Genomic DNA, 19,716 nt, shown 5'->3' with positions numbered 1-19,716 from the left:
GAATTGAGGCTTTTGAACTATGGTGCTGGAGAAGATTCCTGCGAGTCCCTTGGACTGCAAGGCGATCAAACCGGTCAGTCCTAGAGGAGGTCAACCCTGACTGCTCTTTAGAAGGCCAGATCCTGAAGCTAAAACTCAAATACTTTGGCCACCTAATGAGAAAGAAGGACTCACTGGAGAAGAGCCTAATGCTGGGAAAGATTGAGGGCAATAGAAGAAGGGGACGACAGAGAATGAGGTGGCTGGATGGAGTCACTGAAGCAGTAGGTGTGAGCTTAAATGGTAGAAGACAGGGGGGCCTGGAGGAACGTTGTCCATAGGGTCGCAATGGGTCGGACACGACTTCGCAGCTAACAACAACTAATATACTTGGATGTAAAGACATGAAAGGATGTATTAAATGTTGAAATAGAAGAAATTTTGGTTAATTTTTAATATGTGGAAACTATAAATGAGAAACAAGAACATTATATTGTCCTCCTCCATTTTCTCCTCCTTGCGATTGGTATTTTAATGACTACTATTCTAAATATTGTATGATTGATATGGATATGGAAATGAGATAAATAAGAACTGGATTACATTATTAGGTATTGGAGAAAATTGTGTAAAGGGAAAGGAGGTTATTTAGCAATATGAAAACGAGAAATGTTAAACATTTAATTTCAATATCAATGTAAAATTAAAGCTAGAAAAATATATATGGTTTTTGATGTTTTAAAGATGGAATGTTAAAATATAAAATATACTAAAATTTATATATATATATATATATATATGTTTCAAATGTTAACTATTTAGATTACCTTGCTAGGCCCCAAACATGGGGCAAATCTTTATTTCCTGTTTTCAGCCTATCTTGAAGGCTATCGAACAGGCAGTAGTCACACCGGACAATTCATATATTTGTGTAAATTACTAACAAAGAATTAAAGGGAAACTGAGATGCATTTCTGACTTGTGTGTGTTTTGAATGGGAGTGTGTTTTGAACTTTAAACCCCTCCAAACCACACAATAAGCAAACTGACACCCACTATAAAAACATGGCACCACCACAAACACGAAGCCGAACAAAAGCAGCACAACTCACCAGCTCAGGTCTAAGGCTGGCAGCTGAGACCAGCCCATCCACTCAAAACACACCCCCACCCAATCAGAACACACCCACCATTCAAAACACACTCCCACCCAATCAGAACACACTTACTCCCCCACCCAATCAGAGCCCACCTCCACCCACAGAACACACCCCCTCTGGCAGTTTAAAAAAGAGGAACAAACAGCCACATGCTTCTCCCAGAAGAAGGAAGCAGAAGCCACTAGCCTGATGATGACGGATGGGATTCCGTCGAAACGTCGCCCCTACACCTTTAGTTCTACGCGGGGAAAAACCCGAATAACCAAAGATCCATATATATATATATATATATACACATACTATTAAATGACTGATGGGTAGCAATAAGAAGTATGTTAATTTAGACAAGAGATAATATGTATTAAAGAAAAAAGAGAGAGAGGAAGTATTGGTTACAATAACTTGGAGATTTGTAATAATATGTATTTGTCTGAAATGGAACTTTTGTAACCCGGACACCACGTTGCTTTTTAAAGATATTATTGTATTATTGGAAAACTAATTTAAAAAGTAATAATAAAATTATATAAAAGTCCAAAGGATATTATAAGGACATGCAGGCTCACAAAAGGGACCTTTATATATTGGTCACATAAAAGAATTTTTATACAATTACAAAATATATGTAATAGATCATTTTAACATAAACTACATATGCAGAATATCTTACCCCAGCAAGCTGATCTGGTGATTCACCACCTCCTCAAACAGAATTCATACATTCTTGAATTTGGAAATATTTAACAGCAAATCAGGATAAAGAGTGCATACATTTTCCAATCCTTATAGGTGAAATGATACATAAGTCCTGTCACCCATATTAGAAACATTCAAAAGATGAGATGAGGACATCCAAAGTATATATGTAGATATAGGGATGAGGATTTGGGTTAAATCACTGCTCCTTAATTTTTAATTCAATAAGCAACTGACCTATGCAGTGCTTTGGCTATCCAAAAATCTATGGTTTGCCATCTCTTATCTACTTTGTTTCTTCTAGCTGATTGTGGAGGTCCATATGATTTGTGGGAACCAAACACTACATTTACCTCAATGAACTACCCAAACAACTATCCCAGTAAAGCATCTTGTAAGTAACACGTCTTAAAAACTTTAGACAAGTTTATTTAAAATATGGCATATGCTGTATGGCCATGAATAGAATTAATGAAGATCATATTAAGGTTCATCAGAAGCTTTTGACTTCAGCAATAAATTTTCAATAAAGCTTTTTTAAAAAAAGAGATTATACTTTTCTATGATCTTTTTAAGGGAGCACATGTTACTGTAAAAACTGTAAGAAAAATCTCATTATGTCTCATTTTTTAATCTGGTAGCTGTTATAAGCAGCTAGAGCCTAAGAAAGCAAACCTTGAACAAAGCTAGATCCCCATTCTCATCTAACTAAGCTTCAATAATACAGGCAGCTCATCATATCCACGAACAAATGGTAAATGGATATGCTCTTTTTATTCACACATCTGGCATTAAAATGGAGGCAAAGTGATTCAGTGGTCTAGCTCCAGGAAAGAGGCAATTTGACCAGAATGAGAGAATTTTACAAAATTGTAGGTTCTCCTTTTCCTAGACAGTCCACCCAATTACCCATTCCTATGGCAATCACAATCACACAGTTTTGTTAGACTCTATAGCCTCCTCTCAGTAGGAGCAACAGTCCCACCCTATACCATGCAACCCATCAGGATCCCACTCCTGTTTACTTCATACTTTCATTCTAACATGCAAACACTACCTATCAATAATCACTGGATAATCTCTGTTGGACAACCCTTCTATAAAGCTTTACTGCTACTAGGATCTTAGGTATATCAGACTTCCTTTGTTCTACTCCAGGATATACAATCTTACTTCACTTAGTGTTTCTTTCTCCTTTTTAAAATTTGTCAGTTAGAATTATACATACAATAGAAGTATTAAAAAATGAAAGGAAAGAGAAATCTTTTCTTTCAGAAAAAAAGTCTCTGCATAGCTTCCAGTCTTTTTAAAAAGTCTTTATTCACTTCACTTACTATTTCTGGTACAGTGAAAAATTTCTCACTCCATTTTTTTCTCATAACACAGCTACAACTATTCCAAAGCAGTGGGCAGGAAAAAAAAACCTGTGTCATCTCTCATGCATCACCTGCCTCCAATCTTGAACCCTTGATTATCTGACTATTCACCAAAATCACATCATTCTGCAACTTTTCCTATCAAGCATTAAAAATTAATTTAATTTTAATTTTAATCCCATTTATATCCCGCCCTTCTCTGAAGACTCAGGGCGGCTTACAAAAAATAATTATTTTTTTAAAAAAAATCAAAACACCATTTCTGGTCACCCTCCACTGAATTTGCTCAAAACCTGTAGAATATATTAATAAAAATTAATTAATTTTTTTAGAAAGTCTGATTTGAATAAACACAGCATTAGTGAGAAATAATAATAGTAGTGACATAATAATGGTGATAATAACAACATCTTTGGCTAGTTGTGGCCATTGTGCCTCAGGTGACCTTGGAATCACACAATATGTTTTTAAGGTGCAAATGCTAAGAAGAATCTTAACTAATTCTTAACTAATTAATTAAGAGCCTTGGTAGAGCAGTGGGCTAATGCCTCCTTAAGTAACACCAGCTGCCTGCAATTAGTGCAGGTTCGCATCCCACCAAGCTCAAGGTTGACTCAGCCTTCCATCCTTCCGAGGTAGGTAAAATGAGGACCCAGATTGTTGGGGGCAATAAGCTGACTTTGTAATAATGCTGCTTGGGGGGGGGGTGGGGCGAAAGCCCTAATAAGCAGGTATATACATAGAATGAAGGCTATTGCTAAGCACATTGTGCTTTAGATTGTAAGCCGCCCTGAGTCTTCGGAGAAGGGCGGGATATAAATGGGATTAAAAAAAAATCACTGCCCAACCATCCAGTCAATAGTTAGTTATTCAGGTTATCTTCCTGAAATTGCCTTTTTAAATACTAAGTTCTGTATCCTACCCATAAGGCTATGTCATATTGAGAATTGTTAGCAGAAGTATTAAATTGTTGTGATACTATTATACTTTGGGTACTGGAAGTGTTAATATATTATACTGGATCTTAATTAAAAAGATGATGATGATGATGCCTAACTATGCAAACTGCTTCTTTTTGGAAACTATTGACAAATTCTTATTTTTATATCCTTTTGTATCCTTTTCAAATTTCATAATTCTAGGTGTATGGTATTTGAATGCAGAAAAAGGGAAAAATATTCAACTTCATTTCCAGTATTTTAATTTAGAGGATATTTATGATGTTGTAGAAGTCAGAGATGGTAGAGGAGCTGACTCTTTATTTTTAGGCAAGTATATAAAATATATCAATATGTATGAAAAAATTATACTGAATTACAATACTTCTCTAATTATGCTGTACTTTTAAACAGAGTATACAGTGAAAGATATATAGTATACAGTATTTTTTAATAATTCCAGGAAACTGTAAATCCCATGAGTTGAATGTGACAATATCATTTTCATTCATAAAAATGTTCATAACAATAGTATTGTAAATAAATTGTGATATACTTTTATATTTATTTATTTATTTATTTATTTATTTATTTATTTTATTTGTATACCGCCCTTCTCCCGAAGGACTCAGGGCGGTGAACAGGGCAATACATGTTAAAAGACAAGAGTACAAAAATTAAAAAAGATTAAACAAAATGCCCAAAAACTATAACAATAAGTTAAAATACATAAAAAGCAATAAAACCCAAACCCATCACCCATCAGGCCAGGCCGGCTTGTTCGAACAGGTAGGTCTTTAGATCGCGCCGGAAGGAGCGAAGGTCGGGCGCCATCCGGATCTCAACCGGAAGATGGTTCCATAAATCCGGCGCGCCCACAGAGAACGCCCTCCCCCTGGGGGCCACCAGTCGACATTCTTTGACCGGTGGCACCCTGAGGAGGCCCTCTCTGTGGGAGCGCACTGGGCGGAGGGAAATTGATATACATAATTAAACTTTCATGTTTAATTTAAATAAATGATATAATTTAAATAAAGTAAACAAAGTGCAGTATTGGGGAAACTAAAAGATTCTGGTGTGGATATTTTCTTTCTCATCTATTGTTGCATCATTGTGTCATTTGCCATATCAGAGAGAACTCTCATAGAAATCAGTCTTTCTGATATATTATACAAACTGAATCCAGTCCGGATAAATTTCTCAACCCAAATTATTAAGCAAATATATATTTACATTCAATATCAGCTATGGATAAAGAACATTTAAGGTTTAGCATTTATCAAAATATTTAAAGATTGAATCAGTTTTGGTTGATTTATTTGTTTTTCCTAGATTAAACTTAGAAGATCATCCATGTTAATATGGATGAAAAATGTAGAAGACCTTTTTCAGTCCTATATTTATTTTATTTTCTATCATTCTAATATGTAACAAAATTATATTAGTCTTTGGAGTAACTTTATACTTTTCCTTGCTATAAAGCTGTATATACTGGAAAATCCCCATTGCAAGATATATTCTCTACAACTCACCAAATGACTGTGCTCTTCATTACGGACAAATCTGCAACCAGAACAGGATTTGTAGCCAATTTTACTACAGGTTACAATCTTGGCATGCCTGGTGAGTTTCCTATATACCACATACCGCACAAAAACATAGGAAACAGAGAATAGCGAGAAAAAAATATAGATCAGTTCCAACAGCTTCTCTTTGATTCACTCTTGTTTTACTTTATATGTTATATACCTGCAGTCCAGGTCAGTGGTAAATTTTCACCTGGAGTATAATTGTGATTACTTATTGATTAATTGGTTGCTTTTACTGCATTGGTATACCTTTCTAATCAAAACATGTTTCTATAAATTAAAAATAGAAAGCAGAAAACAATATAGCAAACATTTTAAAGCAGCTATGTAGAAGATAAACTTTCTAAAAAACATTAAAAAATAGAACCCACTGTTATTTTATGGAGTAGGATGATTTGCAACAAGGAAGCAGTAAATTAATAATTTCCTTTTTGGCTCTAGTTCTCACTAAATTTTTTCCAGCGTGATACATCCTGTGCAATAGCTGTGGAATAGCTGTTCTTCAATTGAGCATACTGTATTATACAATTGAGTCACTTACGGCTTTTCAGTAAATCATGATTAAATGAAGCATGGCTTAAAGGAGTGTGAGAACCTTGCCTATCTTAACTTTATAAATATGCTTTTCTAATTCCAAAATTTCTTGAACGTAGCTTTTCAGAGACAAAGAGCATGGGGGGACAGTTCAAGCAACTTTCTGGCTACTTTTCTTCACTACACATTATGTGCAAGGAAGAACAGAAATAGTTAATTTTGAGATTATCATTGGCTCAAGTATCATTGACCTTTAGAATGGTCCCTATAATAAGATTCTTTATTAAATGCAGTTCATATTTACTCTCAGTGTTCAACTCTTGAAATTATGTGGCTGTTGTGTATCAGGAGCAATGTGTAAGATAGGTGACACATTATTCGTTATACATGAGATATGAGAAATGTGCTCTGTATTATAAAATTCATTAAAACCACTGATTTATTCACTATTTTTATGGACCACAGTATGTATGTCTTCTTCATTAACAGCTCCATGTGGACTGAATTATTTTCAGTGTGGAAGTGGAGAATGTATACCCCAGGCTCAGATTTGTGACCAATTCCAGCACTGTAAAGATAATTCTGATGAAGCAGATTGTGGTAAATATTTATAAGCAAAACAATTTCTAATTCCAAATTCAGCGAAGGTAACTATTTTCAAAGTGATAAGCACTCTTCACAAGTCCGCTGTACAGAAAGGTAAAATCCCAAATGTATCCTGAGCTTTGATTGTAAAAGAAGAAAAGAAAGAATGTTTTTTTTTTTGTTTGAATGAATGGTGAAGCTTTGAATAAAAAAAATAGGAATATAAAAAGAAAAAGAAAAAGAAAAAGAAAAACACACATTCTAAGCAACCACATGCTGGAAAACTGCTATTCTAAAATGGGCTAAGTACATTTTTGAGGAGTTATAGATCCCTTTTAGAGAAGGGACACAATCTTTTTGAAAAGAGGCTACCCAATCATTTCACTAGAAAAAAACAAAATCTGTACAGAGTTTTCTTTTACCTGCTTTTGTACCTCTCCTTTCCTAATAAAGGAGAATATTTTTAATTCATGGTTGAAATGTGGGGTCGTTGGTGCTCTCTGAGCTTGGTTGTTTTCTTGCAGATGTTTCATTGCCAAAATAGAATAGAATAGAATAGAATAGAATAGAATAGAATAGAATAGAATAGAATAGAATAGAATAGAATAGAATAGAATAGAATAGAATAGAATAGAATAGAATAGAATAAACTTTATTTGGCCAAGTATGATTAGACACAGAAGGAATTTGTGTCTGGTGCAGAAGCTCTCAATGTACAGGCAAAGCAACAGAGTAATAATCATCATAATATATACGAATAAAAGAAGATAGTAGAAAAGATGAAAAGGATAATAATAATACCACAGCCATACAACATGGGTAAATATATTTATGCATAAAACAATACTATGTGGATTAGGTGTTCAGCAGAGTGATTGCAGAAGGCAAAAAACTGTCCCTGTGCCTAGTTGTTTTGGCATGCAATGCCCTATAGCAGTGTCCTGTGGGGAGGAATTGAAAAAGTTTATGTCCAACATGTGTAATAACTGTGCAATATACAAGTCTTCTGTGAAGGGGGATTAGTTGCAATTGTTTTTTTCTGAAGTTCTAACTATCCATTCAAGTCTCTTTCTGTCCTGTTTAGTTGCTGTACCAAACCAGACAGTTATAGAAGTACAAATGTCCGACTCAATAATACCTATGTAGAATTGTATCAACAGCTCCTGGGGCAGTCTGAACTTTCTGAATTGATGCAGGAAGAACATACATTGTTCTGCCTTTTTAATGATGGTTGTAATGTTAGGTGTCCATTTCAAATCCTGGGAGATTACAGAACCCCAAAACATGAATTAGATAACATCATCAGCACCGAGGAACCCTCTCCTTTTCTATGTAGTGAAAATAGAAAGTACTAGTAAATGAGTATGTCAAACTAATATTCTGTACCAAAATATATTCATTCTGATTTGGGGCCTTTTTATGCACATAAGAGGCCTGCTTCTGCCAGTGTGTGTATGTGTATATGTATGTGTGTGTGTGTGTGTGTGTGTGTGTCTGTGTCTGTGTGTGTGTGTGTGTGTGCATGTGCGAGCAAAGCATGAAGCCGAAGACACCAGCCTGAAGATGATGAGTGGGACCTCGTTGAAACATTGCCAAGACTCTCTCTCTCTCTCTCTCTCTCTCTCTCTCTCTCTCTCTCTCTCTCTCTCTCTCTCTCTCTCTCTCTCTCTCTCTCTCTCTCTTAGCTGAAAAGCAAGGAAGATATGTGTTAAATGTTTGTTAAACATTCAGAATACACTTGCTTAGTCCCAGACACAGGACAAATCTTATTTCCTGTTTCAGCTTAGCTCAAAGCCATCTACAGGCAGTAGCCACAGCACTAGGCTGAAACAGGAAATAAGATTTGTCCCATGTCTGGGACTAAGCAAGTGTATTCTGAATGCTTAACAAACATTTAACACATATCTTCCTTGCTTCTCAGCTAACAGAGAGAGAGAGAGCCTGTGGCCTAGGGGTTAAAACAACTGCTTAAAACGCAGTCGGCCCAGGTTTGAATCTCAGAAGGGTATGGCTGACTGATGAGAACAAATAAGTTTGAAATGATCATGTCGGTCTCCCTTTATTCTTTGTTAGCAAGCCAAAATTTTTTTACACAAATATGAGCTGCCACCACTGTGGCTACTACCTGTAGATGGCCTTCGGCTAGGCTGAAACAGGAAATAAGATTTGTCTCATGTCTGGGACTAAGCAAGTGTATTCTGAATGCTTAACAAACATTTAACATTATATATATATATATATATATATATATATATATATATATATATATATATATATATATATATATATATATATATATATATATATATATATATATATATATATATATATGGATCTTTGGTTATTCGGGTTTTTCCCCGCGTAGAACTAAAGGTGTAGGGGCGACGTTTCGACGGAATCCCATCCGTCATCCTCAGGCTGGTGGCTTCTGCTTCCTTCTTCTGGGAGAAGCATGTGGCTGTTTGTTCCTCTTTTTTAAACTGCCAGAGGGGGGGTGTTCTGTGGGTGGAGGTGTGCTCTGATTGGGTGGGGGAGTAAGTGTGTTCTGATTGGGTGGGAGTGTGTTTTGAATGGTGGGGGTGTTCTGATTGGGTGGGGGTGTGTTTTGAGTGGATGGGCTGGTCTCAGCTGCCAGCCTTAGACCTGAGCTGGTGAGTTGTGCTGCTTTTGTTCGGCTTCGTGTTTGTGGTGGTGCCATGTTTTTATAGTGGGTGTCAGTTTGCTTATTGTGTGGTTTGGAGGGGTTTAAAGTGGCTGATGTTGCAGCTGTAGTTAGGTTTCTGTTTTGTGGTTGTGCCTCGTTATCATTGTGGGTTCGGATTTGCTTTTTGAATGGTTGTGTGGTGGTGATGTCATGTGGTGTTATCATGACTTTGGGTCTATCATTCTTGGTGGTTGGGACTCGTCTGTCAATCAAGGCAGGTTTCCAAATGGCTGGTAGGCGAGAGGTATCATCTCGTTTGTTTATGCTGTGGGGGCGTTTTTCTATCTCAATGGCTTCTCTGATTATTCTGTTGTTAAAATGTTCAATTTTGGCGATAGTTTTGGTTTTTTTTAAAATCAATTTCATGTCCCGTGGCTTCAAAGTGTTGGACCAGGGATGAAGTTTGTTCTCCTTTTCTGAGTGAGTTTTTGTGCTCTTCAATGCATGCACTTATTCTTCTGTTGGTCTGTCCGATGTATGTGGTGGTGCAGGTGGTGCATGGGATTTCGTATACTACTTGGTTTTCTAAGCCAATTATGTCCTTGGGGTTTCTTAGGATGGTGGATATTTTTCTGTCTGTGTAGAATGCTGTTTTGATGTTGTGTTTTTGGAGGACCTTGCTGATTCTGTCTGTGGTCCCTTTTAAGTATGGGAGGAGGGCTTTGCCATTTTCTTGTTCTCTGTCTTGGGTTTTTGTGGGTGTCTCTCTTCGGATTAAGTTGGTAATCGTGTTTCTTTGGAATCCATTGGCTGTTAGTACATTAGTGAGAGTGTGTAGTTCGGTTTTTTGGTGTTGTTCGTCAGCTAGGTGTTTTGTTCTGGAGATGAGTGTCTTGGCTACGGAGTTGATCTGTGCTGGGTGGTGGTGTGAGAGTGCGTTCAGATAGCGGTTTGTGTGTGTTTTTTTATGGTAGATAGTGTGTCCTAGGGAGCCGTTGGATTTCTTGTAGACTAAGACATCAAGGAAGGGAAGTTGATTGTTAGCTTCTGTTTCCATGGTGAATTGTATTTTGGGGTGTAGGCTATTGAGGTGTGTGAGGAAGTCATCCAGTTTTTCTTTGCCGTGTGGCCAGATTACGAAGGTGTCATCTACGTATCTGAGCCAGAGTTTGGGTTTGTGGTTGGATTTTTCTAGAGCGAGGGTTTCAAAGTGTTCCATGTAGAGGTTTGCGATGACAGGTGAAAGGGGTGATCCCATGGGTGCTCCTTCCATTTGTTTGTATCTTTGTCCATTGTAGATGAAGTATGTGTTAGATAGGCAGTGGTTGGTTAGATCTAGGATGTGTTTTGGGGGTTGTATTTATTTAGGATAGCTGTCAAGGCTTCTTTGATTGGCACTTGGGTGAAGAGGGATACGACATCGAAGCTCACAAGTAGGTCACAGGGCTGTAAGTTTAGTTTACTTATGATCTCTATGAATTGGAATGAATCTTGTACGTGTGAGGTGATGGAATTTGCGTAAGGCTGTAGTTGTTTGGCAAGAAATTTGGCTAGATTTTGTAGAGGTGAGCCTATGGAGCTGACTATGGGTCTGAGTGGAGTTCCTTCTTTGTGTATCTTGGGCAGACCATAGAGCTTAGGACATCTGGATGATTTTTCTCTGGGAATGATTGTTTTCTGGATCTCTTCACTGATGGGGGTGGCTTTTATTTTGAATTTTGTGGTTTTTTCCAGGTAGGTGGTGGGATCTGTCTTGAGGAGTTTGTATGTGGAGTCTCGGAGTAGGTTGGATAATTTGGTATGGTAATCAGATGAGTTCATTACCACCGTGGCGTTGCCTTTGTCTGCTGGCAGAATGATTATGCTGGTGTCATTTTTTAGGTTAAGTAGTGCTGTCTGTTCCTCTTTGGGTAAGTTGCTTTTGGGTGGTTTGCTGGTGCAGAGGATGTTGGTCACTTCGAGTCTGATTTTGTTGGCGTCATCAGGGTTAATTTTGGTCAGGCTGGATTCGACTCCACATATAATGGTTTCCGTGTGAATGTGTTTGGGAGCGACTGCAAAATTAAATCCTTTAGACAGGACGTTGGTTTCGGCTTTGGTGAGAATCCTATCTGAGATGTTGTGCACAGTTTGTTTCATGTGTTGCTGTGGGAGAGGAGGGGTTTGTTTCTGGCGTTCCTTTAGTCTTCGGAGTTTATTGGTGTGTGTGTCTGTTTTGTAGGCAGTCTCTGTTTCAGCTCTCCAGACAGCGATTTGTTTGCATTTGTCCCAAAGTGTGGGGTGGATCTTGTTGCTGAGTTTGAGGTGAAGTGTGAGGAGGTCTCTGTTGATTCGGTCCAGGAGGAATCTTTTTGTGTGGAGTTCATTTCTGATTAGGGCCAGTTCAGTTCTTATCAGGATGCGTTTGATGGCTGCCGAGTTGGAGTGGAATTTCAATTGGAAGGATGTGGGGATTAAATTTTGATCTCGGCAGTTGCGTAGGAATGTGAGGTCACACAGAATGGAAGCTCTTCGTACTTTGAGTTTTTCATAGGTTCTAGTTAGCTGGTGGATTTCCTCCCCGTAGAGGTAAGATATTTGTTTTCTGAGGTTTTCACAGGTGTTCGTATGTGGATCTTTGGTTATTCAGGTTTTTTCCCGCATAGAACTAAAGGTGTAGGGGCGACGTTTCGACGGAATCCCATCCGTCATCATCAGGCTGGTGGCTTCTGCTTCCTTCTTCTGGGAGAAGCATGTGGCTGTTTGTTCCTCTTTTTTAAACTGCCAGAGGGGGTGTGTTCTGTGGGTGGAGGTGTGCTCTGATTGGGTGGGGGAGTAAGTGTGTTCTGATTGGGTGGGAGTGTGTTTTGAATGGTGGGTGTGTTCTGATTGGGTGGGGGTGTGTTTTGAGTGGATGGGCTGGTCTCAGCTGCCAGCCTTAGACCTGAGCTGGTGAGTTGTGCTGCTTTTGTTCGGCTTCGTGTTTGTGGTGGTGCCATGTTTTTATAGTGGATGTCAGTTTGCTTATTGTGTGGTTTGGAGGGGTTTAAAGTGGCTGATGTTGCAGCTGTAGTTAGGTTTCTGTTTTGTGGTTGTGCCTCATTATCATTGTGGGTTCGGATTTGCTTTTTGAATGGTTCAGTACATCCAAAAAAACCCCATCCTTAATCTTCTTTTCAAGGAAATGTAGGATCAAATATAAGGCCAGTAAAAGTGTTTGACAGGAGCATAAAACAGCTGTGATGAGCCACATTTCAACTGTTTCACAACACAGATACAGGTTACTTTGACAACAATGACAGCTGTTGTCACAGCACCATCTGTGGAGGTAGTTATTTGTACAGTTAAATGTTCTGTACATAGCTCTGTTTTACATAAACTAAAATAATAGATTCTGCACAATGTTTTGCATGCAGATCCAATGATGAAATGATGTTGAGGGCTGGTAAAAAAAGTGATAGCAGTAACAATTAATTGTCTGTGAGAGCTGTCAATGTTTGTGCAGACAGATGCTTACATTTGTAGACATAGTTCTTTGCCTCACATTGGATAAATCTTAATTGTTATCACAAAAAAATCTTAAGACATTCCTTGTCAGGTATCTTATCTTCACTTGTCATTCTCTCCTATGTTTGTTGACAAGGGAGAAAACTTTATTGTTGCTTTTCATAAAAGATCTTTAATCAAAGCACACCAAGCTTACGATGTTTAAAAACTGGGAACATTTTGCAAAATTTCCTTAGCAGGTTAAATATATGAATTGCAGTATGTGCAGTAAACTTTCCATGCAGATTCAGTAGACCAGACATGTCAAATTCACGATGTCACATGATGTCGCACAACATATCAGAATGGTTTTGCCATTGCCCAATATGGGGTGGGCGTAGCTTCCACATGCCGCGTCTGTCCCGCAATAGACATATGGTTGGATAGCAGTATTTGTAACATTCAGACCCAAGTTAAAGATAGAACCCTCATTTAAACATATGGTCATATGTCTAATTAAGCCAGATTTTCAGAGTGTTCCTTATTGGTCCCTATGAGCAGTGCAGATTTTGTGGAAATCTGCAAGTTACGTAATGCAATTTCTGCCTATCCCAATAGTGCTTTTTCAGGAGGCAACTGAACTTTCTTGTTTTTCTTTGAAGACATTTGCTTTTCATTCAAGAAGCTTCTTCAGCTCTTCAAGAGCTGAAAAAGCATATTTGGGATAATCATCATCTAGATTGCTGAGAATCTCCATAAATTTCTGCCTATATACTATCTATCACCATAGGAACATCTAGAAAAATGCTTTTCAACCTCATGCTAACTGGGAAATTCAAGGAGTTGAAGTCCATACATTTTAAAGTTGCTAAGGTTAACAACACTAATCTATAGGAGTAAAGACTTCTTCCAAGATGTTTATCTAAGTGTTTCTAAGTATACTATATTAGGTGTCCATCATCCAAAGATCCATGCATCCTCAATTAGTAAATACACTGTTTAGATGGATCCCAAATAATGTAAGAACAACTATGGAACTATCAGCACTAAACACATCAATGTGACACAGGAAAATGGTGTATGCTTTTTTTTTTTAAAAAAATGTTCATTTCAAAATCAGGTTTTATTTCATACAGTATTTGATTTGGATGTGGAAACGGAAAAACAGGAAGATGTTCAAATCATACCTTTTCATATCTGCTAAATTTGAACATGAGCACATGCAGTTTGCAATGAATAAAAATAATCCTTAATCTGTGTTATAATATTAAAACTTATTTTTATGATAGTGCAGTTGATCAATGGTTCTCTCAGCTCCAATGGGTTAGTTCAATACAAAATTGAGACGCAATGGTATACAGCCTGTGCTAATGAGTGGACAGAAGCATCATCAACCACTATCTGCAATCTGTTAAAACAAGGGTAAATAAAGTTTTTCATTATATTTTTCTTTCAGAGCTAATTCTTCCACTAAGACTTTATATGACTGGTTTGAAAGAAAGAGCAACTAAATCTATACCTCTAATGTTCTGTATAATGTACTTAGCTTTCCCAGTGGCATTTCCAGAAGCAGAAAATTTCTTCAAGGACTAAGGCATGCCTGCTTAATGCCAATTTGATTACACTTTAGTCAGGGAAAATAATGATTTGGGCTCTTTACCAGCACATGCTGAATGTTATTATTATTATTGTAGTATAAGGTGTATTAAATTATGCATTTAGTTGTACTTTTATGTTACTCTTTTAATATTAAATCTATAAGTCCCATTCACTGGCAATATAGATTTTATAAAATAAGTGAATAAACTTCCAGAGGTTTATTGCACATAATTGAAATTTACCTGTCAAATCCAGAATAGCTTTGAAAACTTGGAAATTTCCCTTCTTTCCACTATTTAAAAGATCTTTTTTTAAAAATAAGAACAGCAACAATAATGCTGGCAATAATATTATTAAAAACAAGCACATTCACCAAAAAAACCTGTAGCAAATAAGATAAGAAGATAAGAAGGAAATAAGAAAATAAGATAAGAAGGAAGCCAATAGCTTCCAAATACAGTTTTATTAGCCTTTTGTGTTTTCATAGTTGCTTTATCCCAGCAATTTTTAATGACTTCTATTAAATTTATTTCGACATTCAGTATAGAATTTGGTCTATATTTTCATTTCCTCAATATGCAACAATAAAACATAAAATTCCATATGTAGTACTATAACATATATCAATATCAATTAATTACAGTAGTAATTGAAGTCCTAAATTATATTAATTCTCTCCATATAACTTTCTTCCCTATCACCATACCAGCATTGTTATATTGGAACCAAGTTTACAGATTATGTTTACGTTCATTTCTGAGCACATGTACAGATTTATTATTATGCAGAATTCTTAATCACATGTAAATGGCTACATATAAATGGCTACAATAATTCCATGTCTAGATCAGACATGTGGATTCACAAATACAAATTCTTAATTTGGTATATGGAGAACAATATCAACAAATGACTAATTCTATTTTGGCCATCAGTTTTGGAAGTTTGTAGCCCAAGTCCAAAGTAGGTTTCATACTGTAGCAAATGCCACATTTCTCTTTTTGATTCCTTGTGTAAGTAGAAGTATTGGCATATTTTGATTGCTCAGTTTCTTCATAAGAATAATCATTTCCAAATATGCTAAAGAAATATGTCTAAGAAGTAATTTCTTTATCTTATTAAACCACAAAAATATAGCACAATAATTTCAATTTTTTTATCATAAGTAAAATGATATATTTTAGCAATGTTTTTCCTTACAGGACTGGGAACAAGTCATCTTCTGTCTTGTATACCGGGGCAGGTCCATTTGTAGAAGTTAAAAAAGCAGCTAACAACAGCTTCATGCTAAAACCAAGGTAAGGCCTTATAAATGACAGTTTAAAATGACAAAGTAAGTATAAGTAAATCACTGAAAATGTGTTAAGTGGGAATTTCTATTTTTTTCCTTATTCTTTTTTTACTACTTAATTCTGTCATTATTTATGAGTTAAAAAATGTCAAAAGATATGGAGATTTCTCTATAAGCTAACAAACATTTACAGAATAAATGAACATTTAAATCAAAGTAACAGTTCCCTCACTAATATCAACTATAATTGTTGAAACCACTAAACATTCTGATATTAATAATCAGTTGTTGTAATAGAACTTCTCTTAGGTCAATCTTGAATGCAGGTAACTATGGATATGGCAACAGTATAGAATCTGTTTCCCTTTTTCTACAAAGGCTTTCCTATACCCCGTACCCACTTCTCCATCTAAACACCAACCCTTGGATTTCCTAACAATCACTGCCAGAGTAGATCCTGCTTAGATTTTTTTAGATCAGCCAAGTCAATTATGTGTTGCCATCCAACTTGACATATGAAGAGTTGGCAACTTTAAGATTTCTATTGAGCAAGGGGTTGGATTAAAGATCTCCAAAGTCCCTTCCAACTCTACTGTTCTATATTCTATGTTGTATTAATTTAGTATTTGGAATACAGTATATATAGGAGTATATGTCAAGTTTCTGACGTATGGGGCTTTTCAAGTGACTCTGAGGCATTGTTTACCTTAAAAGTCCTTTATTAGCCTAATACACCAGCAAATGCTTGCTCGAAGGAAGCTGAAATCTGAAATCTCCGCCCTTTGCACAATATAATTAAACACAATTCTCCACCTTTCTAATTTTGTCATTACTCATATTCTCCAATTAATTTAAAGAATCAGCTTCCCTTCCGTTAGAAGAACTGCCAAAGTCTTATCTTTTTTAGAGAGACAAATGGCCTTCAAAGTGCATTCCTACTCTTCCCTCTCACCAATTTTAAACTAAAACAATACACAAGTCTTAAAGCAATACACAAGTTTTAACATATGAAATAGCTACTTCTTCATCTCATGTCAAGCAATAACGTTCGATGTTAGCAGCGTTGACAGTATACTTTTTAATTGCTATTTTATTGAAGCAATGGCGATAGGGCATATTTTAAAACAAGTTCATCAAAATACTTTCATATATTTTCTGTTTTCAACTTTCCCTCCAATGTAAAATTTTTGAAAGAAAAAAAATGGAGGGAGAGACACTTGAGAAAAGGGGTAGCACCTGATTGGAGAAGGCTTTTCAGTCAAGTACATTTCTTACAAACAATAGAACTGCCAACTCATTTCATTCCCATAGAGAAAAATTATTTTGATAAGCCCAGCCATTGAATGAAAATATGTTACAGATTGAGTTTATGTCTCTATATGCGCCTTTATTTTGTTTTTGTTCTCTTAGCCATTCCAGAAATCTAATAGAAACTAGAAATTTAGTTTTATAATCAATTTGGTAAAATAAAAGTTCTAAAGCTAGGGATACTTATTGGTACTGAACAGCTTAAAGTCAATTAAAAGCACCTCAGACTTGAAGATTGGATAGTGGCATGTAATAATATTTAAACCATAAAGAAATAAATAGAGTTAATATTTACTTGTAATAAAAGTAGCACAAATTATTGTTAGTCTCATTTGTGCTTGAATTAAGCAATCCATTATATACATCAAGAATTCATTTTTGCATCAGTATTTATTTCAATCATTGTATTTATAAGGATGTATTTATTTAAAAATATTATATATTGCTTACAATCAAAATTTGAAACAATAATAAAACAACAATAGTTAATATAAAACATGTTACATTAAAATGGGTGGATGTGGGGAAAAAAGGTATTATTTACACAGGACAACAATAGGTCTTAAGTGCCTAAATAGTATAATGGTAGGTGACCCTAAAATGTGGAAGATTATTCCAAAGTGCAGGTTCCATTGTCAAAAATTTTCTATGGGATCACAGCTCATAGCCCTGCAATAGGAGCTCATTGCTTAATCATAGTAATAATGCATGTACTGTATAATAATAGAAGGTTGTATAGAACATATCCTGTCATTAAAATTTTATATGCTAAAAATAATCAAATTTGATTCAATGTCCAATTGAGGTTAATCTATGGTGTCTTAGGAAGTGCCTGTAGATGACTGATCTTGACTGGGATCAGAAGCTAAGAAGTACTAACCCTAATAGGATGCCAGAACACAAGGCTAGATTAAAAAGTAAAAAGAAAAACTTTCTCAAGATAATTATTATTATTATTAATTTAATTTATATACCGCCCTTCTCTCAAGAGACTCAGGGCGGTGAACAGGGCAATACATAAAAATAGGATACAAAAATTAAAATTATTAAAACATAATTAAACAATGCCCATAAATAATACAGATTTAAAATTGAAGTAGTAATAAAATCCCACCCCGTCCCATCAGGCCAGGCCCGCTTGTTTAAAAAGATGGGTTTTAAGATCGCGCCGGAAGGAGCGGAGATCGGGCGCCATCCGGAGCTCTACCGGAAGATGGTTCCATAAATCCGGTGCACCCACAGAGAATGCTCTCCCCCTGGGGGCCACCAGTCGGCATTCTTTGACCGGCGGCACCCTGAGGAGGCCCTCTCTGTGGGATCGTACTGGGCGGAGGGAAGTTGACGCCGGCTGCAGGTGCTCCCCAAGGTATTCTGGACCCATGCCATGGAGGGCTTTGTAGGTCATAACCAACACCTTGAACCTCACCCGGAAGACAACTGGCAACCAATGCAGCTCGCGGAGCAAAGGTGTAACACAGGAGTATCGGGAAACCCCCGATACAACTCTCGCGGCTGCATTCTGTACCAGTTGGAGCCTCCGAGTGGTCTTCAAGGGTAGCCCCATGTAGAGAGCGTTGCAGTAATCAAGACGAGAGGTCACGAGCGCATGAGTGACCGTGCGCAAGGCATCCCGGTCTAGATAGGGCCGCAACTGGCGCACCAGGCGAACCTGGGCGAACGCCCCCCTAGTCACAGCTACAATATGGTCTTCTAAGGAAAGTTGTGCATCCAGGAGGACTCCCAAGTTGAGAGCCCTATCTACAGGAGGTAATGACTCACCCCCCATAATGAGGGGTGGGATATCCTGAATATCACGGGATGCCGGTACGCACAACCACTCCGTCTTGTCAGGGTTGAGACGAAGCCTGTTCCTCCCCATCCAGACCCGGATGTCCCAGGCACCGGGACATCACGTCGAGGGCATCACTGGGGTGGTTTGGGGTCGAAATGAAAAGTTGGGTATCATCAGCATACTGATGATACCCAACTCCAAAACCACGAATGATCTCACCCAGTGGTTTCATGTAGATGTTGAACAGAAGGGGCGAGAGGACCGACCCCTGAGGGACTCCACAAGCGAGAGGCCTCGCGGTCGACCTCTGCCCCCCTGCCAACACCGACTGCGAGCGTCCCAGGAGATAGGAGGAGAACCACTGAAGAACCGTGCCTCCCACTCCCAATCCCCTGAGACGCCGCAGCAAGATACCATGGTCGATGGTATCGAAAGCCGCTGAGAGGTCTAATAGGACTAGAACAGAGGAGTATCCTCTATCCCGAGCCCTCCAGAGATCATTCACCAGCGCGACCAATGCCGTCTCCGTGCTGTACCCGGGCCTGAAGCCCGATTGGTACGGGTCTAGATAATCCGCTTCATCCAGGACCAGAGGGAGCTGATGCGCCACCACACTCTCAACAACCTTCGCAAGAAAGCGAAGGTTGGAGACCGGACGAAAGTTATTTAAAACAGCCGGGTCCAAGGCAGGCTTCTTGAGGAGGGGTCTCACCACCGCCTCTTTCAGGGCGGCGGGAAAACTACCCTCGCTCAAAGAAGC

The 19,716-nt window shown here is 37.6% G+C and overlaps 1 protein-coding gene across 1 annotated transcript in view; it reads left to right on the top strand.

Moving 5' to 3' along the window:
• The window catches only part of TMPRSS15 (transmembrane serine protease 15), a gene marked incomplete at both ends in the record, with an annotated part of 63,198 nt that overhangs the window by 32,105 nt on the left and 11,377 nt on the right, over positions 1–19,716 (top strand). The window contains 6 exons of the mRNA XM_083361263.1: positions 2,140–2,229; positions 4,354–4,479; positions 5,632–5,772; positions 6,762–6,872; positions 14,256–14,388; positions 15,768–15,863. Coding sequence (XP_083217389.1) covers positions 2,140–2,229; positions 4,354–4,479; positions 5,632–5,772; positions 6,762–6,872; positions 14,256–14,388; positions 15,768–15,863 — 697 coding nt within the window. The remainder of the gene's footprint in view (positions 1–2,139; positions 2,230–4,353; positions 4,480–5,631; positions 5,773–6,761; positions 6,873–14,255; positions 14,389–15,767; positions 15,864–19,716) is intronic.

Source organism: Vipera ursinii (assembly GCF_947247035.1).
Source record: "Vipera ursinii genome assembly, chromosome: 4".
Classification (NCBI taxonomy): Eukaryota; Metazoa; Chordata; class Lepidosauria; order Squamata; family Viperidae; genus Vipera; species Vipera ursinii.
Note: the sequence above shows the minus strand (reverse complement) of the source record. Positions and strands in the feature narration are given on the sequence as shown.